The sequence below is a fragment of the Carassius carassius genome, chromosome 37 (assembly GCF_963082965.1).
Source record: "Carassius carassius chromosome 37, fCarCar2.1, whole genome shotgun sequence".
In the NCBI taxonomy this organism is placed as follows: Eukaryota; Metazoa; Chordata; class Actinopteri; order Cypriniformes; family Cyprinidae; genus Carassius; species Carassius carassius.
This window is the reverse complement of record NC_081791.1, coordinates 22,663,859-22,684,614: the sequence shown is the minus strand read 5'-3', so window position 1 is coordinate 22,684,614 and position 20,756 is coordinate 22,663,859. Positions and strand designations below refer to the sequence as shown.

Genomic DNA, 20,756 nt, shown 5'->3' with positions numbered 1-20,756 from the left:
AACTTTTTTGGGGCTTTGCGAATTTTTACCGTCGGTTTAAACGTAACTTTAGCCTGATCGCCACTCCTCTTTCAGCTCTCACGTCTGCCAAGGTCAATTTTTTTGGACTAGGGAGGCCCAAGCAGCTTTCGATCGTCTCAAATCTCTTTTTACTTCCGCGCCTATCTTAAGAGCTCCTGACTTACCAGACAATTCATTGTAGAGGTAGATGCATCGGAGGTGGGCGTGGGAGCCGTCCTCTCCCAACGCTCATCTTCTGATGAACCAATGGGAACTAACCAATGGCCACGCCGAGCGAGCCAACCAGATAGTCGGACGTATCCTCCGTAGTCTTGCTTTCCGTAATCCTGCTTCCTGGTCAGAACAGCTTCCCTGGGCAGAGTACGCTCACAATTCTGCCCTGTCCTCTGCTTCAGGTTTATCTCCTTTTAAGTGTTGTCTTGGTTATCAACCTCCGCTCTTTTCCTCACAAGACACTGATTCTAAGATTTCCGCGGAGGGTATTAGCATGGATCTTTCCAAGGTCCGTGCGGTCACCGAATGGCCAGTTCCTGATTCGAGCGTCGCGCTTCAACTTTTTTTGGGCTTTGCGAATTTTTACCGTCGGTTTAAACGTAACTTTAGCCTGATCGCCACTCCTCTTTCAGCTCTCACGTCTGCCAAGGTCAATTTTTTTGGACTAGGGAGGCCCAAGCAGCTTTCGATCGTCTCAAATCTCTTTTTACTTCCGCGCCTATCTTAAGAACTCCTGACGTTTCCAGACAATTCATTGTAGAGGTAGATGCATCGGAGGTGGGCGTGGGAGCCGTCCTTTCCCAACGCTCATCTTCTGATGAACCAATGGGAACTAACCAATGGCCACGCCGAGCGAGCCAACCAGATAGTCGGACGTATCCTCCGTAGTCTTGCTTTCCGTAATCCTGCTTCCTGGTCAGAACAGCTTCCCTGGGCAGAGTACGCTCACAATTCTGCCCCGTCCTCTGCCACAGGTTTATCTCCTTTTAAGTGTTGTCTTGGTTATCAACCTCCGCTCTTTTCCTCACAAGACACTGATTCTAAGATGCCGTCCATCAAAGCCTTTATTCAACGTGCTAAACGTACTTGGAGAGGGGTCAGATCCACCCATTGCAAGACTCGTACCCATACTCGACGGGCCGCTAATAGACTTCGTGTCAAAAGCCCCCATTATTCAGTTGGACAGAGGGTTTGGCTTTCCACCCTTAATCTTCCTCTTCAATCCACGTCGCGTAAGCTGGCTCCCAAATTCATTGGGCCGTACCGTGTCCTAAAGATTCTTAGTCCTGTCTCAGTCAAACTCAAGTTATCTACCAATCTCCGACGCATTCACCCTGTCTTTCACGTATCGTGTATTAAACCTGTTGTCCGGGTCCCTCCTCGTTCTGTCACCCCTCCGATCCGTGTTGAGGGCGCTCCCACCTATAGGGTTCATAAGCTTCTCGATGTTCGTCCTCGGGGTCGTGGTCATCAGTTCCTGGTCGACTGGGAGGGATATGGTCCTGAGGAGAGAAGTTGGATTCCATCCCGGGACGTCCTGGACCGCTCACTGATTGATGACTTCTACCGCTCCCGTCAGTCCTCCTCCGTTGCGCCAGGAGGCACTCCTTAAGGGGAGGGTACTGTCATGATTTCTGTTGGATTATCACGCCTTACGGCCACCTGTGTTCTTTTCCTGAACTGTGTCTCAACCATTAAACATTGTCAAATTGCCTTCTGCTTTTGGGTCCTCTCTCCTTATCTGTGACACTACAACCTTCTGGTTACTAGTCAAGATCTTTAACCACTTGGCTTCACCGCTTCTTTGGGTATGTATCTCTCTGCTGACAGAAATGCAAATGTGCCACTCAGAACTTGTTTACAAAACATCGTGTGATGCTAACACCCATCTGCTTGGTTTAACCAAAAGCAAGTGTCTAAATGTAAAGGAAACGGCAAAGAAAATAATCTCCAACACCCTCAGTGTCGGATAATGGACTGCTAATTTCCCTCCAGTTTTCACGCAGGTTCAGCGAGGGTGTTCACGTGGACACGTGTGCATCTGGATAACAAAGACTAATGAACATAAACGGCTGTTTAAAACGCAACCAGCTGCAGTGTATTAATGTCACACAGAAAGGAGGAGGAAGGAGAGCGGTTTCATAGAGAGCTGAGATGATGTTTGATGAGTTGTGTTAGACTAAACTCTCCCAAAGGTAAGGAAATGGAAGACAAAAATGAAATCATTTAGAAAGTAACAAGGCTAGTTGCTAACCATGGACACCTTTTTTATATCTGTTTAATGGGAGAAGAAACACAGTTGCAAATGTAGGAATAATTATGCAGACCCACTGTCTCTATTTCTTTTCTTTTCACTAAAACACACACACATTTCTGTACGAGGTAGAACTAAATGGTCTCCTTCGGCGGCTCATTATCTCTCCATTTATCCAGCCTGGCTGGAATGAGTCACTGCTTTTGACACATGATCTCGTGTGTGCTGTCAGACAGCGTTACGTGTGACGGGCTACATGGATTATACCGTATCTGAGTGGCAATGTATTAACAGTGTTACATTTCAGATTTTGCCATTTTAACAGTCTATTCTGGCCTGCTTGGTTGAAATCTGATGTACTAGCCAGAGAAGCCGCCATATTTTTTTCATTTTTCCTCTTATCCAAATATCTTGAGAATGGCATACTATACACTATTTTTCAAAGAAAGTATTATGCATTATTTATAGCAAAAGATTTTTCTGCATGCATGGAATAGCTACTACAGATCTGCTCAACCAGAGCACGCTGTATGAAATAGTGTATCACATGATGCAACATGCTCAACTTCATCTTCTATTTCCAAAATGAACTGAAACTGAAAATGAATGATTTTGTTTACACCTGGTCACTTCATGCATTTTCTCTGATCGGATATCTATCTGATTTTTTTACAATGGCTCCATTTACACTTGGCCACATTGTGTCTTTTAAAAAACAAATATAAATCTTTAATTCTCATGCTATATGCAAATTTAATGGAGTTCATGTCAACGATAGAAATAAAAATCTGCTGCATTTTATTCATCAGCTAATTTCAAGATCAAAGATCGCAACAGGAGAGAGCACTGGAAAGATAAGTTAGCTTAATGAAGATAATTGTGTTTTGAGTGTCTGCGTCTTTCAGTTTCATTTGCAACAGTTTGCACATTGGCTTGCTGAAGAGATACTCAACTACTCACCTGCAGCAATTCGTGTTGCATCAGCACTGTTGATCTGACTATAACATAGCCAATAACATGCTCTCACATGCATATTGTTTATTATTTTGGGAGGAGTAAAATGTCTTAAAATCACATATCGTGATTTATAAAAAAATAAATGTGGCATGAATATGTACGCACCGTACGGACATTCTAGACCATGTGCACTATTTTGTAAACTATTTTTCCTGGAGTGAGAAAAGTAATGAAGTAAACAACGATTTTAAACTCTGTTTTCATGTCAATATACAAATTAATGGAGATAAACACTGAACTTACATAATTTTACAAAAACATAATTACATAATTTTATTAACAATAAGATACATAATTTTCCTGTGGTATGCTGTGTTATAGGTGCTCAATAATTCATCTTTATAACTACAGATTACATGTTATGATGATGATGCGCACTAACTTCGATATATGGTGGACACTGCTGGATTCAGAGGTTGAACGGTATAGGGCCAATGATAACAGCTTACTGTACAACTGCAGATGCACGGAGGTGTTGATGTCGTGTGAAGGCATCTCCACAACATAATGAAAAATACCACTATATCTGAAGGATATAACTAGGAGAAAATGGTGAGATTTGCACGATTCCTTTTTAAAATACTTTGTCTGTGACTTGCCGAACCAGACAAATGTATTTACACAGCAATAAATATGGGCCTATCTGTTTCCACTAAAAATAGCTCAAAGATGTTCATGAGCAAAACTGCATACTTAGTTTGATTTGAATTGTTTATAACAATTGAAATACTATCTGGCCAGTGTAAAGGAAATGAGATTAACTCTATTATAAAATATATCTGAGAACAACTTTAAACCATTTTTTTTAAATGGATATTTTCATATATTTATCATAAAACATAACAAGGATACTGGATAATTTTTAGATATAAAAATTAATGTGTATGCCACAAATGGCATTATAGTACTAATCTCATATTTTCTTAATGTCTTGGTGTTAAACATGGTGTAATGTGCATGTGAATATGCACGGTAACGATATGCAAATGAGGTTATGCATAGTAAAACAAGGCGTTGTAAGCTCCATATTTGGTTATTTTGGGGAGGAGTCGAGGTGGTGATGTACGTACTCACAATCTTCCCCTGACTGGGATTTATATAGGGATTTTTGCGCAGGTTCGGACGCTTTATAAACTTGAAAACTTTTGTTGTGTACGCAAAATCTAGCTTTTGTGCCTATGTACACTTTTAGGATGAAATCTATGTAGAGTTTTCTAAATGAGACCCCAGATGCATTTACATTTGTCCAGTTTCACCACCTTTCACCTCAGATTTAAATGTCTCGAAATCGTTTCGGACAACTATTTGTTCAGAGAAAACGCATGAAGTGACAAGGGAGTCTCATTTATAAAACTCTCTGTATATTTTATTCTAAAAGTGTATGTAGGCACAAAAGCTATATTTTGCGTATGCACAAAAGTTTTCAGATTTATAAAACCATGCATATGCCAGAACCTGCACAAAAAATCCCTTTATGAACCACAGTCAGGGGAAAATTTGTGCGTACGTGCATTTCCACCTCGTCTCCACTCTATGAGTGTAAAACATCTGTTTAAATGAAATTTTTTTAATTAATCTGAAATACCTAGATGCAACTTGTGGAGTTAAACATGCATATGTGTGGTCATGTGACAATGTGTGTGAAATGTTTGTTACTTACTGCATACTATGTTATTAATGACAACAATAGTAAATATAGCTGCAAGCAGCAATTACGGGGCCAAGCACTGCAGCTGCAAATTTAGGAGCTAAGCATGGCATGGAGCATCACACAAAGTCCAACAATGAGCAATTAAACCAATTTTAGGATGATTGTAATTGAAATGGCTGAAAAATCATAAATACAACCACTAGTAATAAGATTAAATGGCCTATCACTTTTGACCAACAGGTGGCACTGTAATCAAATAATTTTGGTGTGTTCTGTGTGAGAAGACAATAACACACACAAAGTTTGGTGTCAATATGATAAAGCATTGCAAAGATACAGCTTGAAGTGTCATTCTGGCATCATGGCTAGAATTCGTCGCTGTGGTATACGAATATAGTTTTGTCTATCGACACGAAATCCATAACATTTTGTCAGCACAGTCTGAAGATCATTTGATTCAAATTTGGTGAAAATCGGACGAACGGATGATGAGGAGTTCGAAAAAGAAGCTTTTCAACATAAATCAAAATGGCGGACCGGAAGTTCAGCTTAATCTGACATATTTGGTATCTATGTTGTCGGAATAAGCCAGGGAATATTTTGAGACCAGTTTCATTACAATAGGCTAAAGCATTAAAACGTTATTAGCATTTTTATAAGTGTAATTATTCATGGTTAATGAATGGTTTATAACTCTTGACCAATAGGTGGCGCTGTTATCAAATTTATGTGGCATGGTCAGTGTGAGGTGTGGATGACACATACAAAGTTTGGTGCAAATATATTAAAGCATTGCAGAGATACAGCCTCAAATGCATTTTGGCACCCTTCCAGCAAATTCGTTGATGCGCTAAATGAGAACCGTTTCGTATAACGACACGAAATCCATAACTTTTTGCCAGCATGGTCTGAAGATGATCCACGTCAAATTTGGTGAAAATCGGACTAATGGTCTAGGAGGAGTTTGAAAAGTAGGTTTTCAACATTAATCAAAATGGCGGACAGGAAGTATGGACAATTTTTGTATAATTGGCATCAATGCTCTCGGCATGACCCAGAGAATATATGTAGATGATATTTCATTTCAATAGTCTAATTTATTCAAAAGTTATTAGCATTTTTGTGATATTTCATTATAACTCTTGACCACAAGGTGGCGCTGCCACCAAACTTTTTGAGTACCTTCAGGGCATGGGGCCGAAGATTTTTGTAATTATTTTCGTAACGATACGATAATGCGTTCAAAAAATACAGCATTTTGAAACATTATTCAAAATGGCCGACGCCTAAAATGGCCGACACGGGAAAATTGGATATCATTCGACTCGACATGACTCACTGAATCTAAAGAGACCAGTTTTGTGATTTTTGGCCAAACCATTCAGAAGTTATAAGCAAAAATATGCATTTTTCATATCTCCTGACCACTAGGTGGCACTGCGTCGAAACACTGCAGGTAGGCTCAGGACATGCTTGTTATAACACTCACCAAGATTGGTCTCAATATGCCAAACCGTTGTCAAGATATAGCCTCACATGCATTTTTGTGTGCTTTTCGCCAAATTTATTCACTTGTCATTCGAGAACGGTTGGACAAATCAATTTGAATTCCATAACTTTTTGCCAGCATGGTCTGAAGATGATCTGAGCCAATTTTCGTGAAAATCGGACTAACCGTCTAGGACGAGTTCGAAAGAGAAGGTTTTTCGAAAAATTGAAAATAGCGAAAAAACTAAACCTTACGATTTTTGAATTTTGGGTATCATTCGACTTGGCTTGAGCCAAGGATTCAGAGGAAAAAATAATTTTCATTTTCTGGCTTACGGTTCAAAAGTTATTAGCATACAAACATTGAAAGTTTGGACAAGTGGTGGCGCTAGAGAGTAGGAGTTAGAGACTTCAAATTTGCTATAGTTAATGTTGGGACTGTCCTCTATCAGTGTGCCAAATTATACAACTTTCCCGCAATCGGTTCTATGGGCTGCCATAGACTTGCGGCGGAAGAAGAAGAAGAATAACGCTAACAAAAACAATAGGTGTTTTTGTTATATACTTATTATATACCCCTAATTATATACGGTTCAACTGGATTTGCCTTGTTGACAAAGTTGCTACCCAACACCAAAATTACCTAAATAAATTGTCCTTATTATTAAATATTGACATGGTTTACTGTTACCATACCATACAATATACAAAAATTACCAAGACATATACAGTAAAGTTTGACTGTGGATGTCATCAACAGAGATATGGGTAATGTTTTACCTTCTGTTTTAAAAGTTTAATTATTTTTACATTGATTTTATTCAGTGCACAAGATTACAGTAAAATTGCATTTTATTCTCTGCATTTAGCATATATAAATAATAGTATGCACTCTGTACTATGCAGTATGCTAGTATTCCATTCTGAACAGAGCTTTTCTTTTTCTCACCTCGTCTTTGTACTTGGCGATGTAGGAGTAGATCTCGTGGAGGGCGCTCATGCTGTTAAACTGGCTCAGGTGGAGTCTGGACTGCTCCGCGAGATAAGCACTCATGTCCTGATCACTGATGGCGGGCATGCGCGCAATGTCTGAGTAATACCTGCAGGATAGCATAACAGCAGGTACAGATGAGTGTGATGATTTAAAGGTTATAATCAGCGACTAATATTTTCTGCTAAGCAAGATTTTAGTCCACTTACCTTTCTACCCAGTTCTTGTAGTTGGGAATATCTTTAGCGTAGAGCAGCTTATTGGAAGGGGAATCTTTGCCGAGCTTGTGTTCAGATGTGGAGCAGGAGTCCATGAAGGTTTGGGCCACTACGGAGAGACACGCATCTGTGATGCTGTTCTTGTGGATGTCGAACACAAACTGAGGGTTCTTGATCACGTTCACCCAGAACCTCAATGGCAAACTGAGAACGAGGGGAAGGAAAGTGGTAGATAATGAGAACGAAATCCAACTGATTTCATAAAACAGTAATTTCATCTTGAATGACATGTTTAAGCGGTGTCGCTCCTCACCAGTTGCTCTTCCAGGTGTGTCGAACATCTGAATCTGTGATTTGGTGTTTGTCCGCCTGCTCGTCCAGGAAGTCAAACATGTATTTAATGGCGAGAGGGAGGGCACTGCCACGGTGAGCCGTGCTGAATATCGTCTCAAACAAATCATCAACAAATTTCTGTAAAGTACCCTGTGGAGAAAGAAGAAAACAGAAAGATCTTGTCTGAGATTCTTTATGAATATGACTGTCAAATGTCCTATTTTTCACATACTGTACAATACATATTCAGTCAGTGGTTCTCAACTGGTTATGCCTAAACACTAAGTTTAACAGTAAAATTACCTACATTTATCATACAAAATGGAAAGAAATTCTCCTTAACATTAAATACTGGAATTGTTTAGATATCATACAGTAGAGTGCCACTGCTGATGTCATCAACAAAATATTGATGCATATTTTTTCCTTTCGGTTTCAAAAGCTACATTTTTATTTAATTTAATGTTCAATATTATGGTTAGTTGCATTTTATTAATTACATTTAACACCCCCCCCCCCCCCCACAAGCTGACAAACACTGTATTACAGTAATTTTACAGACAGAAAAGCCTGAAAACGTAACGATTCGAAGCTACTAGAACTTTCTCAGTTGTAAACCTCTCCTATTGATCAAAATGACTACTTGCACAAAATCGCTACTTACTAAAACTTACTAAAGAACTAAAACCACTAAACAGCCTCAAGCAGCCGAACAGGAGATGTGGGATTATTCATCATGTCTGAGAGCAGGAGAACAGCAGTGGCTCTCAGATAATATGGAGTGTGTTGATTAGGATGCTGGTATGTGTGTGTATACGAGACAGACATAGTCCGTGAGCTTTCCCAGCATTCATTCCGCGCTCTGTCACCACGCACCATGAAGCACTCGATCCACAACAAATTACCTGTCTCCTGCTGTTCTCTTCTGCTCCAACATTACATTTATCTATCGTTTTTTATTATGTATCAAAATTGACCACCCGAGAGGCTTGTAAACATATTCTGATTTCATTTTTTCCCTAGCCTAACAATTAGGAGGCAAAGCAATAAGCTACAGAACCAAGAATGGGGGAGGAAGATTAGAAATGAGATAGCAGCAATATTATATTTTGTCCCAACCAGGCGCGATGCCAAAGAATTCAAGCGATTGCTCTGTCAACACTGGGACAATCAGAACATATTTGATGTTTATTGAATTTGGTTAGGATAAAAGCACAATTTTGCCAAGCTTTTATCAAACTCAAAACTTAAAGATTCACAAAGTGAAAATTCATTTCAGCTCTTAGGCCCTGTTTACACCTGATATTAAGATGCCTTTTATTGTTGATCCAATCAACAATAAAATTGTTGATCCAATCACAACTAGACAATGCTAAATACACTAAAAAGTTTTGAGCTTGTCCGGCGCGATAGCTAGACGGGAGTTAAACCTTGGTGCTAAAGTCATAAGTTTAGTTTAAAGGCAAAAAAAAGGTAAAATGTTCTCTTACCACTCCTGATTCTAACACAAACCCACAGTCTTCTGTGTATTTTTGTGGCTTTCAGACCAGAAAGGAAAGCAGCAGCTCTAAATATTGTTTTACATTGCCTCTTTTTGTGTTCAATATGTAAGTTTCACAATATTAGTTCAGAAGATCAGAAAAAGCCCATACATATACCTGCCTTTCTAAGAAATCAGGAAAGTGGTCGAAAATTGACAAGAGAGACACCAGATGTTAACTGGAATGTGCACCTCCAACTACTCCCTCGTGATCCAATCAACCAAAACACATCTTATTAGCAGGATTAAGAGAGAAAACTTCATGCAAGCTCACCTTGGTGGCCAGCAGTCGTGTCAGGTAGATCTCTGACACCATCTTGCTCCCGCGATCACCCTCACGCTGGTCTGCATGGTCGTGGTTTTTGACGAGGTGCCAGAGTTTGGTACCGCTCTCTAGATCAGGCGTGATCATGGGCGTCCGGGACCGCAGACTGTCTGGGCTGCTGGCTGTCCTCAACATGCTCTCTGAAGAGAAAGCCAAATCAATCATCAAAAGATTTTTAGCTATTTTTTTTTTTACACGGATAGCACTATTTTTTCATTTGCTAGGATGAGAAACAATAATACTTGCCAAAAGAATTGTTCATTCTGATTAATGTTATAGTTCAACAAACTATCTAGTAAAAATTGATGCCTTTTATCATGTTCCTTATACTGCCGCCATTTTATAAAAGCAATGCGGCTTGAAAGGCCATGCATTACAGCAATTTTATCTTAGTCAAGGGTGTTTTAGGTACTCGTACAGCATTAAAATCACTGTAACGCATAGCCTCTCGAGGCTTATTGCTTTTATTTTATCATAATCTGGATGGTTCAGAAATCTCTGGTAGTATTGAACCCACCCATCTTCATAAATATAATATAAAGCAAAAACCCAAACAGTCACATCGGCGGTTGTAAATCAGGTCCGGCGGTCTCTTCTATCTGATGAGCAGTCGGCTGCTAAATACCCAGGAGTTACACATCAAAGATGAGAGCAGAGTGGAGCTGAGCTCTGGCTAATGGATGGTTAAGCACAGTAATCTGTCTGAGGATAAGGCATTCTGGGTAAGGATCATTTCCTGTGGATGCCCTAAACTACAATGAATATACTGCATCTGCAGAATCCATCAAAAACTGCCTCAGGTTTATTCTATCCTTAAGTGGCAAGTGGGAGTGAAAGATAGAGTCCTGCGTCCTGGAGTCTAGTTAATCAGTCACAGACTGGCAGGCCGGCGTTCTTGAAAGAAACAGCCACTGTAAGCTTAATTCGGCTCCTTGCAGCGCTTTTATATTACACCGCATAAAAAAGTCAAGGCTTAGAAAAACATAATAGTAAAAAAGTAAATAAATAATAAATAAAGGAATAAATAAACCAGGGAATGAGCATTTTTAAGCTAAACAGAGACCACAAGATAGCGGAGATAAACACTAATTGCTGAAACTTACTCTGTGCAAGTACAACAAGGCAGACTTTCAGGCACCGAAATGTGTCAGAAGGCAATTCATAATGCAATACGAGTGTGTGTTGCCTTCACAGAATTGCAGCAACGATGGGAATTAGCATAAACGGTCTTCTACGGTCAAGTTTCTAGTTCATGTAAACCACAGATCCAGCAAATGCAAAGAGAAGTTAGTTTTTCTGAAAAATATCAAGTTTTCATTAAATTGATTTATAAATGTATAAATAAAGACATTTATAATGTTACTGTTACTACTGAGCTACTGTTATAATGTTAATGTTATAAATGTATAAATAAAGACATTTATTAAGATTTTCTTTTAGAATTTTGATCAAAGAATCTTGAAAAAAATATTATGTAACAAAAAAAAGAAAAGAAAACAAAGCTGTTTACAGCATAGAAAATATGACAATGTTTCTTGAGCACCAAATCCGCATATTAAAAATATTTCTGAAGGATCATGGGACACTGTATTAGAGTAATGGTGACTAAAATTCAGCTTTATCACCACAGGAATAAATTCAATTTCTAAATGTATTAAAATAGAAAACAGTTCTTTTAAATTGCAATATTATTTCACAATTTTACTGTATCAAATAAATATATTTGATAAAAAACAAAATTCTGTAAATATCAGCATTATATCAATCACCCTGCTTTCTAAATATTGATATTAGTCATAGAAAACCCCATATTGGTTGATTGCTGGCCAACCATTTGCTTTTGTGTACTTGCAGTTGCATTTTTATATTTTTACGAGTATGTTTTTTGGCCAAACAGGCTATTCGCGCCTGCTTGGCACTAGCAATGCACAAGTGTTTGTATCTAGTTTCCCAATGTGACACAAATCGCAAATAATGTTCTGCTCAGGATAATAAAGGATGACACGAATATGTAAAAATACCCTGTGAGCAGTCTGAAATAAGACTTCCTCTATTCTCTCCTGTGGCCCTTGAATGCGTCGTTCATTATTAATGGTACGAGTGTCAAACTTCATTACGGAGGCCCAGGGAGGTGCATATCTGTCCGGTGCTCTTATCGCCATGTCCATTCTGAGGCTGGGGTGGAATGTTCCTTAGGGTATTGAAGATATGAATTCACTTCCTGTGCTGGGGTATGAAGGGATTTGGAACAATGTTCAAAGGTATTTTCTGGAGCTTACATATCCAGGAAATCAAATAAAAAACGTAAAAGCCAGATCATGTAATGACCACGATCTGCTCCTTCACTCCGACACCACACTGACTGCGCTAACCGCTGCCATTTCTATGGCAACGAGCGAAACCCGACTTGAACAACAATACGAATGTGTGTCCAGTGTTTGAGCACTCAGTGAATTATCCCAGACACGAAGCGCACTCTCAAAGGGAAATATAATGGACGTCTGCCATGAGAGAGCCATGGCTTGAGTGCATGTAATTCTGGGGCAATCACCGATACTCGCTTCTGAGGAGGACAGACAACATTAAACAGCTTTTTTTCTCTCTGATCCCCTTTCCCTTTGTTTGGGTTGAGGAACAAAACACCTTCAGTTCTGTGCTATCATCACCTCTTATTCCCACAAACAGCCAAAGTGCTCCGAAAACAAAACAAAATCATCACAAAGAACAGCGAAAAACATCAAGTCTGCCAGCTTTTTGAAATCGAGACACAAGGACACGATACTAGTGCGAGTCCTCATTTTCAGAGGACAAATAGAGGCCAGTGAGCTCTGAGTGCAATACATACAAATCTTTCGGTTGAATAAGGCAAATGTGATCTCGCTCTTCTGGTGAAAGTCTCTGAGGAGACGAGACTTGGAAGTTCTAAGGAGAAAAATCAAAAAAGACGTTGAGACTGAGTTTGTACCGTATCTGCTGAGGGACTTGGTGAAGGTGGACGAGTTTGAGATGTTGTACGCAGAGTTTTGCTTTGGCACCAGGGCGATAACAGACCCATCTGTTACCTGAGAACAGTGAGAAACACAAATTACTGCAAATTACTCCGAAAAAACTCAATCATAGAGACATTAGCACACTGTACTCTGCTGATCATAGATATATTATGCAACAATACTTGTTAAAGCTCACAGATCAGTCTGTACATTGTGTATCAGATGCAAAAAAAAACAATATTTACGCTACTGGTTAAGCTCCAAGTTTGGAGAATTTTTTTATGTTTTTGATAACTGAGTACCAAATAATCATTTTAGAATTATTTCTGAAGAATCATGTGATATTGAAGACTGGATTAATGATTTAATTTCATCTTTGCAGTCACAGGACAAAATGACATTAAAAAAAAAAAAAAGTATATTGAAATTGAAGTGTGACTAAATGCAGCCTGTGTGAGCTTAAGAGAGTTCTTTCAAAAATGTTACAAAATATTATTTATTCCAAACTTTTCACTGTTATTGTCTGATATACGACTAATATGTAATCTGCATTACAAATGTTTCATAGTTAAAACTATAAAACAACTTTTTTCTAAATAATTCAATTGAGATTACCGGAAATCATTTCCATTTGTATATCAGGTAAAAATACTTAAATATAAGAATAATTAAGATATCCTTTGTATAAAAAAAGCATCTCTCTCTCTCTCTCTCTCTCTCTCTCTCTCGCTCTCATTATATTAAATTCCCATGACCTTCAGTTCATACCATCGCTGTCCATAAAGCCTTTATTTTCCTTATTAGGGCTGTTTATGTTCATGGTGACAGCTCAGGTGTGGAGAGTAAGTGTACCTGATAGTGTGCTAGTGTGTTCAGGCGTTTCCAGTCATTATCAATCTTAGTAGTGACATCCTCATCCTGCAGAATGATTCTCGCCAGTCGCCCCTGACGCCACTCTGAAACAGAAAACAAGATGAGTTTGGTGTGTCAATAAGAAGGGAATGATGTTTCATGTTTAAAAAAAGAAAATAAAAAAATTTACTTATTCATTCATTTATTTTTAAATTGAGGATGCCTCTAAATGGCTTTCAAAGCAAGTTTTGCCAAATTTAACTCACTTTTGGGGGCAAGTCTGCACTCAAACTCTAGCTATGTGTGTACAACATGCACATCGCTCCCGTAGCAAGGACGACTGACCACTTGAGGGAAGCTTCCCTCTTTAAAAAGGCTTCATTTAGAGCCTATAACCTTGTGCAGACCTTGTTCGAATCTTCCTGTGCAGAGTGAAGTTGCTTTTCCAAGCTCAACAGATATGAAAGCATGCACTTGCTATGGTGAGGGAAATAACTAGGAAGTCATTGTCCGGGTCAGATCTAAATTACGGATCTGATCAAGTTAATGGGAATGACTATTCTAATCCTCTTACAGGCAAACCGTTCCAATAAACAACCTCACTGTTTGTTTGTTGCAGGAGGAAGTCGCAGTTTCTTATTTCGAAACAGGCTCTGAAAGACAACTTCCAAGGAGCAAAGCAAAGCCAGATGAGATCTGCAGCTGATAGCATCACTCAGTCTGAGCCAGATGACAATCATGTTGGGAACTGCTCGAGCTAATGGGATCTTGCTGTGGTTGATATGGTTCAGTGTGTATTTCCCTGGTGCCCACAATGGTGACTTCAGCATCCATTTATATCAAGCTGCTGATAAGCTGAACATTTGTATCAGCTGAAAATACCTGCTTTGAACAGAAGCATTTGATTACAAGAACATGCAATAGGGATGTTAATAATTTAGCTTAATCATTTAAGTAAGAGTACAAATTGTCAATTTATTTCAGCAAATTTAGTATGTGTGCATATACATATGTATATATATATATATATATATATATATATATATATATATATATATATATAGTTACTAATATTTACTAAAATTTAATAAAACATTATACATAATATTCAATATGAGAATGAAATACTAAGAACAAAAAGAGTAAAAAGTAGGTTGTGTAGCGATAATAGTTGGACTCTTCTACAAGCAATTTGTTGTATTAAAATAAATAATTAAAATGAATAATTGATTAATGACAATCAACTATGAAATTTCCTGAAGAATGGCATGCATGTAATATGTCATTGATGTATCTATCTTAAAGCCTAACTGCTCTGCCATGCATACATCCAAACCACAAATCTCTTCAGGGACACTGTATTTAACCATGGGTTGTCATCTCTTTTACCCCAGGTAAGGTCACTCTTTATCCTGGGTTATGCAACATTTCACTTATTCATTTTGAGAAGTAATTTTGAGAAGAGGTTAAGCACCGCTTTTAACGCTAGCAAAGGTATTCGCTATACAGTGTGTTGCCATAATGTTCCAGTGAATTATTTATCAACAGAAAACCAATCATAAACCACTTCATTCTACATTCACGTGCTTTACCACAGAAACCTCCACTTTAAAATTAAACATTTTCAGAGGTGGGCAGGCAGTTTTTAAAATGGGTCATTTGCCAATCAATCTTATTGACCTCATAAATATGCAAATAGTAACATTAACCCAGGGTTTCCAAATGTAGAGTATGAACCCAACTGACCAGCATTAATTACAAATCCAGGGCAAAGAATAAATAGCGTGCAACATGAAACAAGTTAACCCAGGATTATCTATATGTATGACTCTGCGTTATTAATTTCAAGTGTGAAAATCCCTTTGGGTCATATTCCTTCCTTATCTTTCTCAAGAGTTCTTACCCAGGTCCATGTCTCCTGCTTTGGGTCTCTGGGAGTATGGGCTTCCTTTATACACAGCATCCAGAAGCTTCTCCTTCACCTGGGTGATAGTGTCACAGTTCAGGCATTTCACCGTCACCTCTGGGCCGTTATCATTCTCCGGGTTCACACAATGAAGTGTCTAAAAGGAGATGAGATAAATCATTCAGAGCAATTTATTATTAGCATCTAGTTTGAAAAGTTAAAGCACTGTACAATCAAGTTGAAAACACCAGTGAGCTGCCTACCCCTCTCAAAGAAAATATTTCTTCATAGAGAAATAATTAATATATTCAATCATTAAATGTATATTGAAAATATATAGAATAATATTGTGTTAAAGCATTACAATATATTGAATAATACATAAGACATTTTCACTTTAAAAAAATTGAAAAATATGTGACAATATATATATATATATATATATATATATATATATATATATATATATGCAGTATGTACTGTAGCATTAGTTTAACATATTTAGACCTGTAATATATCACATTATATTTTCCAGTATGCTCCCACATATTTTTTGTTTTGTAAGGGAGTAGGCAGTTGCCTGCTTAAAAAGCTCATGAGTGACTGATTTGAAATACTCTACATTTGAAAAATCCATCAGCGGGAGTATGAATAACACCCTTTACATGAAGTGCACAGAGAATTGACTCAATTAATTTCAACAGGGTTTAGTGTTAGCATGTTGCTAAGCTAATAGCATGACACTTTAACATGACTTCCAGCTGACGTTTTTTTTCTTCTATAATAATGTGCATGAATTGTGCACATAAAGTATACCTGAGACCATCAGGTAAATTTGGATTCAATGAATTTATACGAATTCAAATATGGAGAGACATAAAGAAAAATCAGATGAGTTTTTTGTTGTGCACTTGCACTGACCAGCGTCTTGTAGTCAATCTGTTGTCGGATGAGTTTGTCCTCACTGAGGGAGTATCGGGCCTCTCCAGTGATGGCATCTATAGGGCCTTTTTCCATCTGCTGTTTCATTGCACAGTACAGCATGAAGAGAGGCTCACCTGCACACTCCTGTAGAGAGAGAAACAACAACAGTGTGTTAGGACTCCACAATGTCATGAACTCATGCACTGTGACTTTTTCACCACATAAAAAGTAGAACACAAAGCAAAAAGATTACGCAATCAATAGCCCTTCTTTCCTTTCATAGTAGCACACAGACATAAAATACATTTCATGTATGTACTGTATATTGAGCAAAACTTGATTACTGATAAACTGTCACTTCAGATGTGAAAAACAAGCAGCTATAATGATGCACCGCTTTCAAATAATCACAAGGACTTGCCAATCAATACAACCATTAGCCTCTCACACCCTCAAAAAGCTCCTCTCAAAAAAGACAAACAGTTTAAACGCAGGGGAGAGAGAGAGCGATAGATGGAGGTTAACGATTGGGAGAAAGCACTTAAACCCCTTTGTGAAATGAACGGATAGGTGTGAGAGAATGCTGGGGTGTGGACTGATAGGCTGTTTTTCTGCATTAGCATTAACATCTTTCACTGACTAACAAACTTTGTTTTTTAGTTTCTTAGTTCTTTATATTTATGTTTCTGGTTGATTGGGTGTCCATTAGCAGTTAACTAGCCTTATATGGTCTGGCTTATGGTTCATAACTAGTTTTGTACAATTAGCGTCCACTCAGCCTATTTGTAGCCTCAGATTTTGTGAGGTATGACAATAAACTATAATTGCTAGTTTTTGCCTCAAACTACTGATTAGCAAACAGCAAATATTGTGTGAATTACGCATTAGCACACAAAATCTGAAGCTACAATGAATAGACTCGCTAATCGCTAGTTTCTGAGGCAGAAGCTACAAAGGATCTGAAGCTGCAACCTGAAGCTATAATGAATTGTAATGAGTTTGAGACAGAAATGAGCAATTAGTAATCGTATTCATTGTAGCTTCAGACAAGCATATATTATGGCAATTAAATATTAACATAATCTGAAGGAAGGGGAAGAAACTACAAATAATCTGAGGAACTGTACTGAGACAGAAACTAACAATGAATGGTCTTATGGTGCTTTCAAGTCACCTCGTATAGATCGTATTTACGCATTGAATGCACATGAACACCACCACAATATAAATAAATACCAGTGGGGAGCTCGGGATTTTCTTTAAGCCCCGATCTGTACGAGTTGGGGGCGTGTCAGTGATTAACATGGCGGAATATACAATACTTAAAGGTATTTAGCTGTGATATTGTCAGGCATTTCTATTTACAGTGCAGTAAGTTAATCGACGATGCATAATATGATGGCATTATAATATAACAATGCAACTTGTAACAATAAAGTTGGCAGTGGCTTCATAAATTAATTTAAAACGTTAAAAAATGAAGTATACCTAATGCACATTTCTTTGTTCTTCATTTTCTAGAACAAGAGTTTAAGAACATTGCTGTATTTTTATGTTATTAATTAAGAGAAAGTACTCCGCCATCTTGCTCCGATGAAAGTGACTTGAACGCACATGCTGTCGTAAGCACAACTTCCCACCTCATGTGTATGAACTTCCCAGGAGGACTTGAACGCACCATTACAGTATTTGCAGCTTCAGATTTTGTGCAGTTTGAAATAAGCTTAATCATTTGTTTTTGCCTCAAACTAGTGATTAGCAAACTTATTCATCATTGTAGATTCAGACATAGCAAATATTGTATGAATTAACACAAAATCTGAAGCAACAATGAAAAGACTCGCTAATCGCTAGTTTCTGAGGCAGAAGCTAGAAAGGATCCAAAGCTACAATCTGAAGCTACAATGTATTGCAATGAGTTTCTGAGAAAGAAACTAGCAATTAGCAGTCTTATTCACTGTTGGATTGTGTGTGGTACTATGTAAAAAAGCTTTCTAATCTGCCTCATAAACTAGTGATTAGCAAATTCATTCATCATTGTAGATTCAGACATAGCAAATATTGTGTGAATTACACATTTACACACAACATCTGAAACTACTGTTTTGCAAATCATTCGAAGCAGAAGCTACAATCTGAGGCTATGATGAATTGTGATGAGTTTCTGAAGCAGAAATTAGCATTCTTGTTCATTGTAGCTTCAGATTTGTGTGGTACTATGTGAAAAAACATTCTAAATGCTAGTTACTGCCTCAGAAACTAGTGATTAGCAAGTTTACTAATTGTGGCTTAAAATTTTCAAGTCAAAATCTGAGATAATTTCAGAAGATTGATCAGGTTCAATGTGGGAAACTTGTAAGCCAAAAAAAGTGCAGCAAGCTGTCACATGCGAGACATGTCAGGCATGTACCCCTCTACAGCCGCCCCCCGACCGCAGTGATTATGATGGGCATGGTGAAACGAGAAAACCCACCGTCTCCCTCCGCCTTACACATACCCACATGAAACAGTTTCCTCTGGTTTCCTCCATCACTTCATCCTGTTTTACTCCATCCACCCTCCCACCATATGCTGTTAACGTCTCGTTAGCATCTGCGCTAATTAAGCCGACAGCTGCTAATGAGAGGGAGCGTGAATACATCACTCTTAGAGACCCCCACTGCAGCACGCGCGGCCGAGAGACCAGACCACATCCCACTCTTCAGCTTCATTAAAGAAAGAGACAGAAAGAGAACGAGAGAGTGCAGACCACATAGCCAGACCTCACCCACCCATAGGGCTAATGAACAGTAGCAGGAAAATATCCTGTTGAAATATAGAGCTAGCAGATCAATTATTCCACACCACAGCCTTGAGCATACCTTGTTCAAAATCACCACTGTGGCCAGAATGTTGATTAAGAAAAAAAAAAAAGAAAGACTTGATTCGTGTGAGTTTGCTTCAACTGTGCTGTCTGAGCCGTGTCTTCGTATGTGATATTATAAACTGTGTGTTGGTGACAACAGCTTGTCAGTTCCACTAACTCACGCCACAATCCCATCCGTCTAAAACAGCACCGCTTTTCCTAATGCTAATTAGCGATCTCAAACTGTCTGCTTCTGAACCTTTGTCAGCTAGCAGAGAAGCCAAACGAGGCCTGTAAACAGTCAAAGCCTGAAATGGACTTCAAATGAGCAAATCGGAATTGGCTTATTTGGTCTGAAAGGATCAGTTCATCCAAAAATACAAAATTACCCTCATGTCGTTGCAAATCTGTGTAAATTCCATAGTTCATAAAAGGTATTAAGCTAAATATTCTTGCTTCTCCAGTGATAAATGAACATACTTCATATATAAAAGTTTGGAAATATTAGCCTATAACTTTTTAAATGTTTATTAAAGTCTCTTATGTTTACCAAGCTGCATTTATTTGATCAAAGTACAGAAATTATAAAAGCAGTATTGTGAAATATTACAATTTGAAAAAAAGAAAGAAAAAGAAAACTATTTTCTTTTTGAATATATTTTAAAATGTAATTTATTCCAGTGATGCATGAATTTTCAGCATTTTTACTTCAGTGTCACATGATCATTCAGAAATCATAATATGCTGATTTGCTGCATAATTATCATCGGTGCTCAGTTATTTATAATGGTTCTTATTATCGATGTTAAAAACAGTTTTTGCTGCTTAACATTTTATGGATTCTTTGATAAATAGAAAGTTAAAAAGAACAGTATTTATTTGAAATAGAAATCTTTTGTAACATGTTTTTCACTGCCAATATTGATCATTTAAGAATGAATAAAATAATTAATTTTAGTTAATCACACACACTCACACAGAGAGAAATAAAGATTTGAATGGTAGTTTATCATGGTTTCTGCATAAGTATTAAGCAACACAACTTTGCAGCATAGATAACAATAAATGTAAATCAGCTGTAAATCAGCATATTAGAATGAATTCTGAAGGATCATGCGAAACTAGAGTAATGATGTTGCAAATTCAGCTTTGTATCAAAGGAATAAATTACATTTTAGAATATATTATAAAAAAAATATTATGAGTAAATATTAGTGTTTTACTGTTTTTTTGAGCACATCAATGCAACTTCACAAAAGACTTCAGAAAAAAAAAAAAAAAAAAAAATATATATATATATATATATATATATATATAATAATGACCATTTTCATTTTTGGGACGAACTACTCCTGTATAGGCAACTACATCTGATGTTCTCCAGTAATGAAAAAGCACGTTCAATTT

The 20,756-nt window shown here is 37.8% G+C and overlaps 1 protein-coding gene across 2 annotated transcripts in view; it reads right to left on the bottom strand.

The window, feature by feature from the left end:
- LOC132118402 (plexin-A1-like) overlaps positions 1–20,756 on the bottom strand; it is a 239,357-nt gene that overhangs the window by 5,413 nt on the left and 213,188 nt on the right. For both annotated transcript variants that reach the window (XM_059528223.1, XM_059528224.1), the window contains exons 24-31: positions 16,502–16,648; positions 15,578–15,737; positions 13,675–13,778; positions 12,798–12,894; positions 9,782–9,972; positions 7,948–8,117; positions 7,626–7,838; positions 7,375–7,525 (exon numbers count right to left, since the gene is read on the bottom strand). In XM_059528223.1, coding sequence (XP_059384206.1) covers positions 7,375–7,525; positions 7,626–7,838; positions 7,948–8,117; positions 9,782–9,972; positions 12,798–12,894; positions 13,675–13,778; positions 15,578–15,737; positions 16,502–16,648 — 1,233 coding nt within the window. The remainder of the gene's footprint in view (positions 1–7,374; positions 7,526–7,625; positions 7,839–7,947; positions 8,118–9,781; positions 9,973–12,797; positions 12,895–13,674; positions 13,779–15,577; positions 15,738–16,501; positions 16,649–20,756) is intronic.